Below are 15,793 nucleotides of genomic sequence, written 5' to 3' on the forward strand. Positions count from 1 at the left end.
TACCTGCCGCCCCTTTGTTTACCTGCAGCTACCTGCCGCCCCTTTGTTTACCTGCAGCTACCTGCCGCCCCTTTGTTTACCTGCAGCTACCTGCCGCCCCTTAAGCCTTTGTCTCACAGCCCTTTGTCTCCTGTTTCCAATAAATTACATCATATTAAAGTTCAAAGTGACATTCTATTATGTATCATTAATGCGTTGTGGAAAAGGCTGAATCATGGGTCTAATAGCATTGGCAGATTATTTTTATGAAACAATAAGAAAGCATTAAATAATTCAATTTTCTGATTAACACCACAACACCAAGCACCATTTTATTCAGTAGATAGTCTGTGTGCTAATGGCTATTTGCCTCATGTGTCACACTTTATGTGCCATATCATAAATGTCATGTTTACACCAGGGGTGAAAGTAAGTTGGTACGGTCTGGTACGGTGTCCCCACAAAATAAATAGCGAGGGTTTGCTGTACCGGTAAAATACAATATATCACAATAATTGAAATTGAAATGTTTAAAAAACTGTAGGCTTTTACACCACTTTTATTTTATTATTACCGCTTGTCAGAGGCATGAACATTTTGCAAATGGACATGAAAACAGGTGGTAGGCCTATGCTCCAAAATGTAATGTAAAAACACTGAAATTATGCCACGGCAGAGATGAGTGGCCGACACCAAGATGCACGCAGACAGCAGTGGACGCATATATTCTGGCCTAAATACAAACGCCAAATGTCATGACACTTTTTGGTGTTTTGTGGAACAGCTGTCTCTTTCAATTCACCATTGTTTGGGGGCTGGAAGTATGTTGGATAAGTGGATAAACGTGCTCGGGTAGCCTAGTAAAGGGGCCGATGTTTGACAAGCTGATTAAAACATCATGACTGGTTTTGTTGATGCCATAATAAAAGGTCATACATTTGAAACGTTTCATGTCAAATCTTTACCACTAGGCCCAGAGAAATGCTATTGAATTGATAGGGATTCAATATGCAATTCTATATTTAGGCCCATACATTTATTTTCGGTAAAGAGGTCCGTACCAGGAAGAAATTAATCATACTTTCCCCGCTGTTTTATACTCAGGACTTGGTCTGCAAACACTATTAAAATGTATGCTGGAATGTGTTGCAAGTCCCACAGTATCAGTTGAAGTTTGTCTCCATCATCTTTTGACAGGAAGAGTCTTTCACAGAGGAGTGCTCTGGGCGGCCCTTACGTGAAAGGGCAAGAAACCACAGGAACAAGAAGACACCTGTAGTAGAAATCATTTTGGAGGGATTGAAAAGCAACAAATCACTCAGCGATCACTCAGGTTTAAAGCAGTCAATCATATATCTTCCCTTAGAGAGGTTGTGTGTGATAGGATACTGACCCTGGAAGCAGTTGAATATACTGAAGAGGTACAGTCCAGGGAGAGAAAGGGGGCCGTAGGTGCAGAATGCCAACCCCCATGGTACTCCTAGCACACAGCTGAGCCCCAGTACCGTGGCCCAGTCCTTCCACATCCTACCCTTCCCTCTCTGCCCCCACAGCTTCACCACCACCACACCTAGAATGGCTGTGTTGAAGAGGAAGACCAGGCCCAGGTATCCACTCACTGTGATGTAGCTGACTACCACTCCAGGGCTGTCTGTTGCACTGCTTATCCAACATCTGCAGTTAGACAAGAGTCCATTTGAACCTTTGCTTGTTTTCATGGCTAGATATACAGTATATTTAATAAATATTAGCTTCCTATGACAAAATACTGTGAATTGAACCTCACATGTCTGTTGATGAGCTGTTATTGGCCCCTGTCATGTAGAAGCTATGTATGCCGTAGACTCCTGAGAAACAACAGGCCATCACAGTTGCAGTGGGTATGCCTGGAATCAAGGACTGCATTTAGACTATACATTGTATGGTGTGGAATATCGCCCAACTGTCAAAGAAAGAAAAACAGACTTATGAGTGGAACTTGTGATCTCACCCCATCCAACCAGGCTCAGTTTGAGCAGGTATTTCCTGACATAGATGTTGAAGACGCGGACTAACAACATGTAGAGATGGAAGCCTTCAATGGCCAGCCAGGTGAAGGTGGACAGGAGAGCCCAGTGCAGTATCAACCCAAAGGCCAGACAGACATGTCCCTCAGCCCCATCAGCCTCATGCCACACCCACCACTCGCTCAAGAGGTAGGATAGGTGTAGAAACAGGAGCGCTCCTGTCAGCTGCACATGAATAGATATTGACTGTTCAGAATGCCCCTTCCTATGGGGACAGAAAACAAGAGGCTCAGGCCCACAGAGATGTTTACATAATGTATACCATTTATGCTATATTTCTGCCTTTGTCTGTGTACAGATTAAAGGGCTGAAGTGAGGTCTCTTGCTTACCTCTATTTTATTGCTCAATATTTTTGACACATACATTTGTGAATGTGTACTATTGTGTAGCTGCATTGTGAATGGTTTACCTACTCTGTTTATTTTCAATGAAGAGAGAATACTTACCTAAGACAAGTGTACATGACAAGGGTTACTGTGGTGAAAACCACAGAGAATGATGAACCAATGTAGGAGATGTAGCCGAGGTTGGCAGCATTCACAGGGTCTACCGACAACTTTGAGTTCTGTCAGTGAGAAAATAGGATAAGGAATCAAGAGTATCTTACCAGCTAGGACTTACCATACCAAAAAAAATGTTGTAATTATTAAAGTGATAGTTAAAGCTTCTTATGTCTGGGGGCAGTATTGAGTAGCTTGGATGAATAAGGTGCCCAGAGGTGCCCAGAGTAAACTGCCTGATACTCAGACCCATTTGCTAATATATGCATTTTATTAGTGTATTTGGATAGAAAACACTCTGAAGTTTCTAGAACTGTTTGAATGATGTGTGTGAGTATAACAGAACTCATATGGCAGGCAAAAACCTGAGACAAAATCCAACCAGGAAGTGGGAAATCTGAGGTTGGTCATTTTTCAACTCATTCCCTATTGAAGATACAGTGGGATATTGGTCATGTTGCACTTCCTAAGGCTTCCACTAGAGGTCGCGTGTCTTTGGAAACTTGTTTCAGGCTTCTACTGTAAATGAGGGGCTCATAAGGGCTCTTTGAGTCAGTGGTCTGGCAGAGTGCCACAAGCTCGTGACGCTCGTTCACGTGAGAGTTCTCTCGTTCCATTGAATTTCTGAAGACAAAGGAATTCTCCGGCTGGAACATTGTTGAAGACTTATGTTAAAAACTTCCTAAAGATTTATTCTATACATCGTTTCACATATTTATACGGACTGTAACGGAACAGCTCCAAGTGAATGCGCTTCATGAGTTTGGATTTGTTTACACAACGCGCTAACAAAAGTAGCTATATGGACATAAATGATGGACATTATCGAACAAAACAAAGATTTATTGTGGAATTGGGATTCCTGGGAGTGCATTATGATGAAGATCATCAAAGGTAAGTGAATATAATGTTATTTCTGACTTCTGACGACTGCACAATATGGTGGATATCTTTTTGGCTTGTTTGGTCTCTGAGCGCCGTACTCAGATTATTACATGGTTTGCTTTTTCCGTAAAGCTATTTTGAAATCTGACACAGTGGTTGCATTAACATTTCCAAGTTAATGGTACCTATTAGCATTGTTTGGACTTCATGTCCAAATTATCTTAAAGTATCTACAATTGATTGTGTAGAGCAATTAAGTTATTTGTAGATAATTTAGACATGAAGCGCAAAATATGCTAATATCTGTATCATTGCCTTGCATTGGATTTGTGCCAAAACATTAGCATTTGGTAACGATGGCCAGGTAAACAAACCAAAGCATGGATATCTGTCATACCTTGTCGATGGACTGCTTATAGAGTAAGGAAACCAATATGACATTTTGTCATTTGAGTGAACTATCCCTTTAAAGTGAGTGTTTTGAAGACTTCTATATCAGTCTTTGCATGTATTACACAGTTATGATTTGTATAGAGTTATTCAAATAACTAAAGCAATGACCTATACAACAACTGTAGCACGTATTTACCAAGAGCACTGCAAAGAAGCTGAGATGGTTACAGCTGCACACAAACTCTCCGTGAATGAGGGTGGTAATACAACCCTCTGAGCTCCAGTCCCCTGCAGGCAGAAAAGCCACAGAAGTCACACACACACATATAGTTCAACACCCACCCACACACCCACAAATGCTCACACACACAGGAAAAGAACATGCTAGTCCACCGCAGTGGTTCCACCACTGAAAGATGAGTCAAGCCATAGCCCCTACCTTCGCCATTCTTATTTTCTGAGTCCTTCCAGAAAACACAAGTCCCTCTCTCAGTCTGAAACAAAGGCAATGTAAAACACACACTGTTCATTGAAGTATAGACTAGACTAATATTTGTCTCAGAGATACAGTAGTTGCACAGTCACATTCCGCCAGTAAGTGTCGAACGTTCAAGTGGACTCCATTCACCCACCACATTTGTGTTTCTGAAGGCGATTCTGACAGGCTGGTCAAGGTCACTCACACTGTGGTCCCCCACCCTCACAGCCAGCACAGACTGCCCCAGGACTTCCCCTGATCTAGAGCCTCGAACCGGACTAAGCTGTTGGTAACATTGGAGGGAAGTGCAACAGAAAGCAGCAGCAGATGAGCAAACGTCATTCAGAGAGGTCTTATGTGCCTTTCATAAAACCCTTTCTCAATAAATGACTTCATGATACTAAATAATATATTCATTGTTTTACTGTAGTGCTGAATTGTATACCGGATAGTGGTACTATTTTGTCCATTACCATTGGTTGGTTTCAGCTAAAACTAAGAATAGCCTACTGTTTGAGTCAGTTACCAACCTTGAATAGAGAGCTGTTGAGTACAGCCATTGTAATTTGCACATTGTCAATGCTATTAGAGTCGTTCCTCTTGCTTCTCTGGAGAACATATGCAGGAATGTGCACTCTGTGTCCAGAATTCGTGCTCCCTTCTGCCTATGGTGGAATTAATGGACATTACAGATTTAAGTGCAACATATCCATCGGAAATACCGAAAATTGCAATACGCAGCAATAAAAATAAATAAACAAGAGACTCGACTGTGTCTGAAGTCTTTGTTGCTGCACCCCAGTATATATGGCTGAAGCAGAAGGTTGTGAGATCAACAGCAATGAATTCATGATCTCACCTTATTGGATGAGTTGACAGACCATCTGTAGAAGTTTGGGATGGGCATTCTGGTCATTAGAATGCATATTGTAATTCTATCCTCGTAACACCTACCGAAAACACACATCATCTTACATGATTTGAACCCTTTTTCTTATATTCAACTTAATCAATGTAATGAATGGATATCAAATGGTTATCAAATCCCATATAGCTCAGTTGGTAGCGCATGGTGCTTCCAACGTCAGGATTGTGGGTTTGTTTCCCTCGGGGGACAAGTATGTAAAAGTACAAATATGTATCCACTCACTACTATAAGGTGCTCTGGATGAAAGCGCTAAATGACTAAAACGTCAACTTAATGGACATTCCCATATGGACTGGCTAGATGTTTAACTGTGTAGTTAAAATGATAAACAGGTACTGGCTTTTTTTGTGGCACATTAAAATCCCCTTACAATAGGGGATAAGGACTTTTATTGGAGTACCTGGTCCACACCACTTCGGGGCGAAGACAATCTCGAAGAGCATCTTTACAGTTTGGAGGATTGTCTGGAAACGTTATTGACAAGGTTAATCCTTATGTCACTCTGGAAACGACAAAAATCCATACAAGGTACCAATGCTTCATCTCAAGACAAACAGATGAAAAACTACTGTCGGCACTAAAGCCAATGGTGATGACAAAAACTCAGTGGGGACCACGTCAATCCGGGGTGGCATACCCTGGCCCTCGAGAGCCACAGTGAGTGCATGCTTTTTTTCAGCCCTGTTGAGACACACCTGGTTGAACTAATCGTGTATATTTTTTTTAACAGACCTTGATTAGGTATCTTATTTGAAAATGATAGTTCTCCAGGCCAGGATTGGCCACCCCAGATATACAATTAACTGGTCCACCCCTTTTCACTAACGTCCATGTTTGTTCAAAAATGTTTACATAACCTCGACCTATACTCATCCACACGTGCCATCCATTTTAACACTTGCTCGACACATAGAAACAAACAGGAGCTTACCATTGGTTCTCAGGGTTGCAGGGATGCATATAAATATTAGAATTAAATAACTGGTCTTCATCACTCTCTCTCTCTTTCAGTCTGTGATTGCTGATGGGTTAATGGTCTGTCTTGTTAGTTGTTCTTTGCTCGTGTGTTGTTGTTTCCTGGTTTCATATCATTACTATAATTAGAGAGGGGGTTGGACATATTTGTATGTGCAGGAAGTTAATTGAGTATACTGTAGGCTATGGCATTACAAAACTGGGTGAATAAAAGTAGGCTATTGTAAACACAGCATGTAATGAATACAACACTTACATTTATTAGACAATATAAATTTGAAAAACATACTGTTCATAAGACGTCTCCACATACAATTTAAGAAAAATCATCAAGAATCATTTCTCAGCATCTCTAAGACTCATTCTGACACTCACCAGAAAATTGCTAGAAAAGAGGATGTCACTGTTTCACAATCATATGCAAATGGGCAATCGTGTGTGCAGTTGAGAACCTAATGCTCCCAGTGAGACACTTTCTGCAGAAGTGATATTAGTTCAAATGTAGAAAACATTACCAGATTGCAACACACTTTCCATAGTTGAGTTAGAAAATCAAGTGATTGATTGTGAAACTAATAATGATGAGGCGGTGTGAAAAAGTTTATGCAGGAAACTAAATGGTATGCAGGAAACTAAATGGTATGCAGGAAACTAAATGGTATGCAGGAAATTAAATCCTTTGGTTTGCCACTGACTAATTATGCACCAGTCAGTTCCGCAACTTGAGATCGGATATTTAATGAAGGTTGATAATCATAAACAACGTACACTTCAAGTAAAATGATTCCCTCAAAGCACTTTCCCAATAAATACATTGGAATGATACAGAAGAAAATGCATGTCACGTTGGTATAAATGGATTCGGGAGACAGGTGCAGGAATGCGTAATAGTTTTTTATATTCAGCCTCAAATTACGGCGTGCCGTGTAAAGGCACGGGACGAAGACCAAACAAACACGTAACAAAGACACAGGGTTGAAACCCAAACAAAAGAGCGAGGAGTACCTTGAATAAATAACACACACGCACGATGATTAACACACGGGACGAGACCCGTAGTCATCTGCTCCATCCACAAAGCCACAAAAGCCCAAAACACACAGCACAGGAACTCACACGCACACAACCGGTGTAGAAACCATAACTCAATTTGAAAGAGAAAGAAAGAGACAATGCATATGCCATTAGACACAAAAGCCAAAACTCCCCTTGCCATCTAAGAAGATATGGGTGATCTCCATTGTGGACAGACATTGTTTACTGGTAAGGGGTTGTTGCCAGGGAACATCTCCTCCTTGGGTTTGGCTGTAGAGGTGTTCAGAGCTGCTGATGTGCTCTTGGTATTCGCCGCCCGCTCCCTGTCTTTCCTGGCAGTGCCACAGATCCATAGGAATATAAAGAATCCTTTGAGAGAGAAACACAAACAGATCATCACTCAGACTCCACCCACATAGGTGCTCAATAATAGGGGCTTTCAAGATCATAGGGCCACATTTTCTCTACCTGACACTCCTCTCAATTTGTACATAATCTTATTTGATCTCCACTCTCTTCCCTTCCACCCCTCAACATCAGCTTTACTATCTCTTTCTGTCCCTGTCTTTCGTGATGTTCCCTGGGTCACCTTGAAGGGAGTTGAAAATGCTGAACAGGTAGAGGATGGGAAGGTTGACATAGCCGTAGCTGAGGAAGGCCAGGCCCCAGGTGATGCCCAGCAGGCAGGTCAGACCCAGGACGGTGCCGATGTCCTTCCAGGCCAGGCTTGCCTTCCCAGGCTTGCCCTTACTGCCATAGCGCTGCAGCTGGCAGATCCGGGTGGTCACCGTTAACAGAATGCCAGAGTTAAGGACAAAGATGATGGTGAAGTAGGCCAGGTTCATACTGTAGAAGAAGGGGATGTCCGTGATCCAGCAGCTGGGGTGGGGAGAGAGCCCTGGTTAAAATGCAGTGACGCAGTGATTAAACTGTGATTCTACTGGACAAACTGCATCTGGTCTTTACCAATACACATAATCATATTCACCTTGTCATATTCACCTTGTCCTCAACATTCTCCACATAGAACGTTCATTAGGAACATGAACATGCTGTACATTGGGCCACCCCTGAAATTGTACTGATAAAAAGTGAACGTCCAAAAAGAGAAAGATAACATTTACTCACATTGTATTTGTCTGGTTAGTGTCTGCCATAGTCATTTCCGTAGGTCCATATAGCGGTTTGATATCCTTGACCGCCAATGAAACTCCCACAACGATACCAGGGAGTCCTGAACAGTGCACACACAGGATGAGTGTATTCACAGGTCCGACCACGGTTCCGTGTCCGCAAACTCTTGTTCCACTGTGTCTCTCACCTGAATGAGCATGTTTAGAACTGATTCACTTACCCCAGCCAATGGCAGACAGCTTGGCCATATAGTGTCGGTAGTAAGTGTTGAACACCTTGACCAGGAGGAGATACAGGTGGACAGCTTCAATGGCCATCCAGGTGAAACAGCTGAGGAGGCTGTAGTGAATGGCCGCCGCAATGAAGACACACACGCCCCTGATGCCCAGACTGGCCCCCCACTCGTTGAGCAGGAAAGAGGTGTTGAGCAGGAACAAAGCCCCGCTCAGTGACACGTGGATGCTGTTGGCGTTGTCCGCCCTGGAGTTCCTAAAGCAAAGGCACAACCGTATCAGACAAGTGATAAAACAGCGTGGATAGATGACTAGTACGGGTGCAGTCATCTATACAGGCGCAGGGACGACACGGGCCATGCGGAAATAGACACGGGATGAAACATTACAGCGGAAGAGATCCAATTCAAAATGGAGAACGAAGGGAAAAGTGGGCAGGCGGCATTTTGGTGAGGTGGGGGGGGGGGATCACATACGTGGTGATGACGTAGGTGAGGAAGGATATGGCGGTGAAGAAGGCCGACAAGCCACAGCCAATGTAGCTGATGTAAGACAAGACCTGCCAGTGCACACCGTCAATAGATAGGTCGGCGATCTGGAAGGGACAAGAATGGATACGGCGTGACGACTATCACCAGGTGACATTTATGATAGGATGATGTAGATGAATTGGTGGATATAAATGGCTCACCAGCAGCACGGCAAACGGCGTAGCGTGGTTACAGAGGCACTCGACCACGCTGTCGTTGATCTTAGTAACGCATCCATCCGTCTTCCAAAAGACAGTTTCTGGGAGGCTTATGTTCCCTGTTTGGAAGAGAGTACCCTTTTTTAGTCATTCACAAATGCAGTCGGTACGTGTACAGCTTCTATTGCCATATGAGGCAACAACAGAATGTTATGCAAAGGACTGTGGTATGCAGTGGACTGTAGTTTTATGTAAACACAGTTACTGTAGGCCTACATACTGTAACAGAAATCAACCCACCATATTCATTGAAATATTGACACGACAGGCTGTAATTCACCTGTAGAGAAAAAAAAACACTGATTCGGTAATGCATTAATAGGATCAGCTGTGAACTACAGTGAGCTACAAAATTATTGGGACAGTAACACATTTTTTGTTGTTTTGGCTCTGTACTCCAGTATTTTGGATGTGATGACTAAGAGGTTCAAATGCAGACTGTCCGCTTTCATTTGAGGGTTTTTTCATCCATATCGGGTGAACCGTTTAGAACAATAATTCATGACGAGTGAGAAAGTTACAGATGCACAAATATCATACCCCCAAGACATGCTAAACTCTCACTATTACAATAACAGGGGAGGTTCGCATTTTTGTTGGGGGGAATGATACTTGTTCGTCTGCAACTTTCTCACTCAACATTATTCACGATTCATTCAGGACTATCCGTAATCATGGTAGCATCTACATTAATGTGTTAAAGTCTTAAGAGACATATTATATTGTTATAATAAAAGTGACTCCAGAATGAAACAACACATTATTTACGATTAATTTATATTGGGCACAAAATGATCTGAAACACAAGCAAAACAAACAGCAAATGCATCCAACAGGTTTGTAGATTCACAAGCTTAATAATAATGTAATAATTGTGTGCTGGGAATATGGGACCAAATACTAAACTTTTGATTACTTCAATACACATATAAATGAATGAGTCCCAATACATTTGGTCCCCTAAAATGGAGAGACTATATACAAAAATACAAAAAGAGCTGTAATTTCGAAACAGTTCACCCGATATGGATGAAAATACCCGAAAATGTGGGCTTGACAGGCTGCACTTTAGCCTCATAGTCCTGGAGTACAGAGCCAAAACAACCAAGAATCTGTCACTATCTCAAAACATTTGTATGTCGCAATTACAGGAACATCCTAAGTCTTATGACGACAATTTACTGGTATTATAGGGTCAAGCAATTTGAACTTCATCTTGAGTGGAGTGATCAAGTTCTCAAGTTGTCTGCCGCCATCCACCTCGATCCGTATGGCCATGGTTCTCACGAGTTCCTCTTTAACCTGGATAGAAGAGGGTGATAATGACATGGAGGATTATGAGGGTTTGCGATTTCATGAAAGCCCAGTCCATCAAACCACAAAATGTTTGATTTATTTGAATTTACTGAATTGGAAGAATGATTGAATTAAATTATAGAATAGATGCTCAATATGAGAAGTCCTACCAAGAACTGATTGGGTGATTTATAGGTGACCACGCCCACTCTCCTATTTTCCTCCGGGATGTTCTGGAGTGCATCAATAGGGATCCATGTTTCCGGAATGTAAGAGTTGTTCTCAGGGAGGAGCTGAATCATTTCAGCGGGAAAGGAAAATACCTAGCTGACACACTATACTCATTATCATTAGAGGGTCCCCTTCTGCAGTCAGAGTATTACAATATGTAAATAAAATATACACAGACCACATATTTACTCAGGACATACACTACCGTTCAAAAGTTTGGGGTCACTTAGAAATGTCCTTGTTTTTGAAAGAAAAGTACATTTAAAAATTATTATTATTTTTTAAAAATCAGAACAAAAGTTTTCAGCTATGCTCACATAATTCCAAAAGGGTTTGCTAATGATCAATTAGCCTTTTAAAATGATAAACTTGGTTGAGCTAACACAACGTGTCATTGGAACACAGGAGTGATGGTTGCTGATAATGAGCCTCTGTACGCCTATGTAGATATTCCATAAAAAAGCAGCCGTTTCCAGCTACAATAGTCATTTACAACATTAACAATGTCTACACTTTATTCCTGATCAATTTGATGTCATTTCAATGGACAACAAAATGTGCTTTTCTTTCAAAAACAAGGACAATTCAATGTGACCCCAAACTTTTGAAAGGTAGTGTATGCATTTGGAACTGACACACATGTTCTATAGGATGGGTGCCTCTCTTGACCTCAATCGGAGACAAGATGCCTGAACACAAACCCAGATAACAGCAGCCCTACCTCTGGGGCTTTTATGTTCACCATCTTGTCATCCGCACTGGTTAGGTTGGCCAGGTTGAACACAGTCAGAGCCAGATCCCTGAGGTCGTAGTACACAGGCTCTCCGGTGATTGAGATGTTCATCATGTTGTGTATCAGGCCCCGTTCAATGCTGCAAATACAGCACAGCGGCAGGGCAGCTCATCAAAGTTACGTCTCTTTCAGAAGTCAATGGAAACAGGTTGGCTGGTCACTTACCCAATAAACATCATCCTCATGGTCCAATCATTTTTGAACAGGTCTGCACACATATTTCGCATGTTCAGGACCCTTTTAAGATCCTTTGGACCCTCACTGGGATGGTCTTGTGTCTCTCTCATCAGGGCAGTGATTGCTGTCCCAGTACACTTGGTGACCTCACACATGGAGGAAGCTGAGGGACAAAAAAAAAAGAGCGTTACGGTTCAGTAAGGGTTATTACTGTCGTTTTGTTATGAATATATAACACCTCTGACATCACAGAGGAATCACAGCTACAGTTTCACGTTTCATTCAGATATTTCGAGATTACGAATAGACAAAACGAAAAAAAAAGGTAGGTTCACATATGTTGAAGATCAACTTGCTGGTTGAGTTCTCGACGACAGAAATCTGCACCGTCTGACACTCAGTGAGGTTAATAGAGGTCAAGTTCATTGAGGTGCACTCAACATAGCTTTCAATGAACCAAAAGCATTTCAGATCCTCCTCGGCTTTATCGTTGATGGTGATAGTCTTGTTCGGCAGGTTTATTGTCATTGAAATCTCCCCGGTTGTGGTGTTTAAATAAAAGGTATCATCTATGGAAATGAAATAGCAATAGATAAACATCTCGACCGTGCAGCTTTTTGTATACAGCTTTTTATATACAGCTTTTTGCCTAATTATTACAACAGCATAAAATAATTGTACCAATACTAACCCAAATCAAGTGTACTTAAGCCCTCCATATCAATTGGGGAGGACGGCATCGTGGTAGTGGCTGGAGCGGAATGAGTGGAATGGGAGCAAATACATCAACCACATGGTTCCCATGTGTTTGATGCCATTCCATTTGCTCTGTTCCACCCATTATTATGAGCCGTCCTCCCCACAGCAGCCTCCACTGATTTGGTCCCACAGTGCATTCAAACGAAACACAGTTTGAGCTCATTTGTCAAATCAAATTGTATTTGTCACATGCACCCGAACACAACAGGTGTAAGACCTTATAGTGAAATGCTTACTTACAAGCCCAAACCAAAAATGCAGTTAAAAAAATAAAAAATAGCTACAAAAAAAAATAAGAATAAGAAATAAAAGTAACAAATAAGTAAAGGGCAGCAGTAAAATAACAATAGCGAGGCTACAGTGCCTTGCGAAAGTTTACAGCCCCCTTGGACTTTGCGACCTTTTGCCACATTTCAGGCTTCAAACATAAAGATATAAAACTGTATTTTTTTTGTGAAGAATCAACAACAAGTGGGACACAATCATGAAGTGGAATGACATTTATTGGATTTTTCAAACTTTGTTAACAAATCAAAAACTGAAAAATTGGGCGCGCAAAATTATTCAGCCCCCTTAAGTTAATACTTTGTAACGCCACCTTTTGCTACGATTACAGCTGTAAGTCGCTTGGGGTATGTCTATCAGTTTTGCACATCGAGGGACTGACATTTTTTCCCATTCCTCCTTGCAAAACAGCTCGAGCTCAGTGAGGTTGGATGGAGAGCATTTGTGAACAGCAGTTTTCAGTTCTTTCCACAGATTCTCGATTGGATTCAGGTCTGGACTTTGACTTGGCCATTCTAACACCTGGATATGTTTATTTTTGAACCATTCCATTGTAGATTTTGCTTTATGTTTTGGATCATTGTCTTGTTGGAAGACAAATCTCCGTCCCAGTCTCAGGTCTTTTGCAGACTCCATCAGGTTATCTTCCAGAATGGTCCTGTATTTGGCTCCATCCATCTTCCCATCAATTTTAACCATCTTCCGTGTCCCTGCTGAAGAAAAGCAGGCCCAAACCATGATGCTGCCACCACCATGTTTGACAGTGGGGATGGTGTGTTCAGGGTGATGAGCTGTGTTGCTTTTACGCCAAACATAACGTTTTGCATTGTTGCCAAAAAGTTTAATTTTGGTTTCATCTGACCAGAGCACCTTCTTCCACATGTTTGGTGTGTCTCCCAGGTGGCTTGTGGCAAACTTTAAACGACACTTTTTATGGATATCTTTAAGAAATGGCTTTCTTCTTGCCACTCTTACATAAAGGCCAGATTTGTGCAATATACGACTGATTGTTGTCCTACGGACAGAGTCTCCCACCTCAACTGTAGATCTCTGCAGTTCATCCAGAGTGATCATGGGCCTCTTGGCTGCATCTCTGATCAGTCTTCTCCTTCTATGAGCTGAAAGTTTAGAGGGACGGCCACGTCTTGATAGATTTGCAGTGGTCTGATACTCATTCCATTTCAATATTATCGCTTGCACAGTGCTCCTTGGGATGTTTAAAGCTTGGGAAATATTTTTGTATCCAAATCCGGCTTTAAACTTCTTCACAACAGTATCTCGGACCTGCCTGGTGTGTTCCTTGTTCTTCATGATGCTTTCTGCGCTTTTAACGGACGGACCTCTGAGACTATCACAGTGCAGGTGCATTTATACGGAGACTTGATTACACACAGGTGGATTGTATTTATCATCATTAGTCATTTAGGTCAACATTGGATCATTCAGAGATCCTCACTGAACGTCTGGAGAGAGTTTGCTGCACTGAAAGTAAAGGGGCTGAAAACTTTTGCACGCCCAATTTTTCAGTTTTTGATTTGTTAAACAAGTTTGAAATATCCAATAAATGTCGTTCCACTTCATGATTGTGTCCCACTTGTTGTTGATTCTTCACAAAAAATACAGATTTATATCTTTATGTTTGAAGCCTGAAATGTGGCATAAGGACGCAAAGTTCAAGGGGGCCGAATACTTTCGCAAGGCACTGTATATACAGGGGGTACCGGTACAGAGTCCGTGTGCGTGGGGCACCGGTTAGTTGAGATGTGCTCGTACCTGAATTTGAGCAATTCATAGCCAGTGTTCCAGATATCAGTAGAAGTAGACGCATAGGAAACATTGTGGCTGTTTTAAGGGTAGAACAGTAGAAAACATGAATGACCAAAAACATACATTACAAAGTAATCCTTGTTTTCAACATACTGCCATAGCCCTTGCCACTCATTCAACATCACACTCAGTAAAGTACACAATACAGCCAGAGAATTACATTTCAGCTGGACACCGAGGCTAACACTACTTAATACCACAAGGTATACCTAACACATTCTGCCTGTTTTCAACAAAACTTCAGCACTAACAAAACCTAGCCATGCGTTCTGACAATCAACACGGTGATCTCTGCTTATTCCCAGACATATCATTCTGCCATCACTCAGGTAAGACAATGACACAACATTATCAACACAATAGCTGAACTTGACAATAACAAAATAGGATGGAATCATATTCCTTCACACACAAACACGTACCACTTACTTACACGCTAGCAGTTGATTTCACTCACATTTGATGTCCTTGTGGGGTGAGCAAATGGTCTGTGAAACCACGGTGTGCTTTGTAGAGATAATCACATCATTGGACAGAGTAAACTCCCATCCCATTTGTATTTCCAACTGTGCCTTGAACAAACGTCTATTCTAATGTTTGGAGCTGTTTTATTTCATGACTGTTCATAGTCAAATTTTATAACTGCAACATTTGAATATCTTTATGTAACCTTTGGAGGAAAATGGCGGCATTGCATTTGTTTTATGCAAATCTAGTCTGGACTTCAGCTCGCTCGAGCGGAGTATCAATGAATAGGCTACAGTTTTGCTTAGATCAAACTTATTTATCTTCTGTTGCAGGTTAATCAACTGGTGAGGGATAGGATCTCAGCACATTACATCAGATCCTGTTGGCTCACATGATTTAGAGTTGGACGAACCACATACGAAAGGAATTCTGAAAACACCTTCCTTCATTCCATAACTAAACAATCGCAAAAAGAAAAAAAGAACAATATTGTATTGGTACAAAACATGTGGTTGGTTTGTAGACATTTTCGAAGGTCTACAGTTTAGGGCTCGTATTCTCAAAAGAAAAAAAATCGCAATAAAGTTTGAAGTGAGCATTTG

At 41.6% G+C, this 15,793-nt stretch overlaps 2 protein-coding genes across 3 annotated transcripts; both read right to left on the reverse strand.

The window, feature by feature from the left end:
* Positions 1-176: 176 nt before the first annotated feature.
* LOC124033895 (adhesion G-protein coupled receptor G5-like) lies at positions 177-6,352 on the reverse strand. 2 transcript variants are annotated; one of them, XM_046346297.1, is made up of 12 exons: positions 6,162-6,352; positions 5,631-5,694; positions 5,162-5,252; positions 4,833-4,967; positions 4,457-4,585; positions 4,264-4,318; positions 4,021-4,112; positions 2,493-2,611; positions 1,970-2,250; positions 1,766-1,826; positions 1,373-1,653; positions 177-1,252 (listed from the first exon to the last, which is right to left on the reverse strand). In XM_046346297.1, exons 1-12 carry the CDS (start codon positions 6,220-6,222, stop codon positions 1,143-1,145), a joined length of 1,479 nt encoding a protein of 492 aa, XP_046202253.1. In that variant the 5' UTR covers positions 6,223-6,352; the 3' UTR covers positions 177-1,142. The 2 variants fall into 2 exon arrangements, with proteins under 2 accessions (XP_046202253.1, XP_046202252.1); XM_046346296.1 differs by having other exon boundaries at positions 179-1,252; positions 1,766-1,865.
* Positions 6,353-6,442: 90 nt separating this feature from the next.
* Positions 6,443-15,307, reverse strand: LOC124033892 (adhesion G-protein coupled receptor G2-like). The gene is made up of 14 exons (XM_046346283.1): positions 15,181-15,307; positions 14,670-14,738; positions 12,188-12,421; positions 11,841-12,015; positions 11,604-11,754; positions 10,822-10,944; positions 10,538-10,657; positions 9,596-9,635; positions 9,299-9,414; positions 9,084-9,202; positions 8,595-8,863; positions 8,369-8,474; positions 7,830-8,119; positions 6,443-7,609 (listed from the first exon to the last, which is right to left on the reverse strand). The coding sequence occupies exons 1-14, from the start codon at positions 15,275-15,277 to the stop codon at positions 7,422-7,424; spliced, it is 2,097 nt and encodes a 698-aa protein (XP_046202239.1). The 5' UTR covers positions 15,278-15,307; the 3' UTR covers positions 6,443-7,421.
* Positions 15,308-15,793: the final 486 nt, after the last annotated feature.

The sequence above is a fragment of the Oncorhynchus gorbuscha genome, linkage group LG04 (assembly GCF_021184085.1).
Source record: "Oncorhynchus gorbuscha isolate QuinsamMale2020 ecotype Even-year linkage group LG04, OgorEven_v1.0, whole genome shotgun sequence".
Classification (NCBI taxonomy): domain Eukaryota; kingdom Metazoa; phylum Chordata; class Actinopteri; order Salmoniformes; family Salmonidae; genus Oncorhynchus; species Oncorhynchus gorbuscha.

Excerpts from the sequence above, each read along its gene's own strand:
- LOC124033895 (XM_046346296.1), bottom strand. The coding sequence starts at position 6,222 with ATGAAGACCAGTTATTTAATTCTAATATTTATATGCATCCCTGCAACC. Across the intron at positions 5,695-6,161 it reads TGCAACCCTGAGAACCAATG|ACAATCCTCCAAACTGTAAA; the intron begins GTAAGCTCCTGT and ends TAACGTTTCCAG. Across the intron at positions 1,654-1,765 it reads AACAGCTCATCAACAGACAT|ATGTTGGATAAGCAGTGCAA; the intron begins GTGAGGTTCAAT and ends GTCTAACTGCAG.
- LOC124033892 (XM_046346283.1), bottom strand. The coding sequence starts at position 15,277 with ATGGGATGGGAGTTTACTCTGTCCAATGATGTGATTATCTCTACAAAG. Across the intron at positions 14,739-15,180 it reads ACCCCACAAGGACATCAAAT|CCACAATGTTTCCTATGCGT; the intron begins GTGAGTGAAATC and ends CCCTTAAAACAG. Across the intron at positions 11,755-11,840 it reads ATGAGGATGATGTTTATTGG|CATTGAACGGGGCCTGATAC; the intron begins GTAAGTGACCAG and ends CTGTATTTGCAG.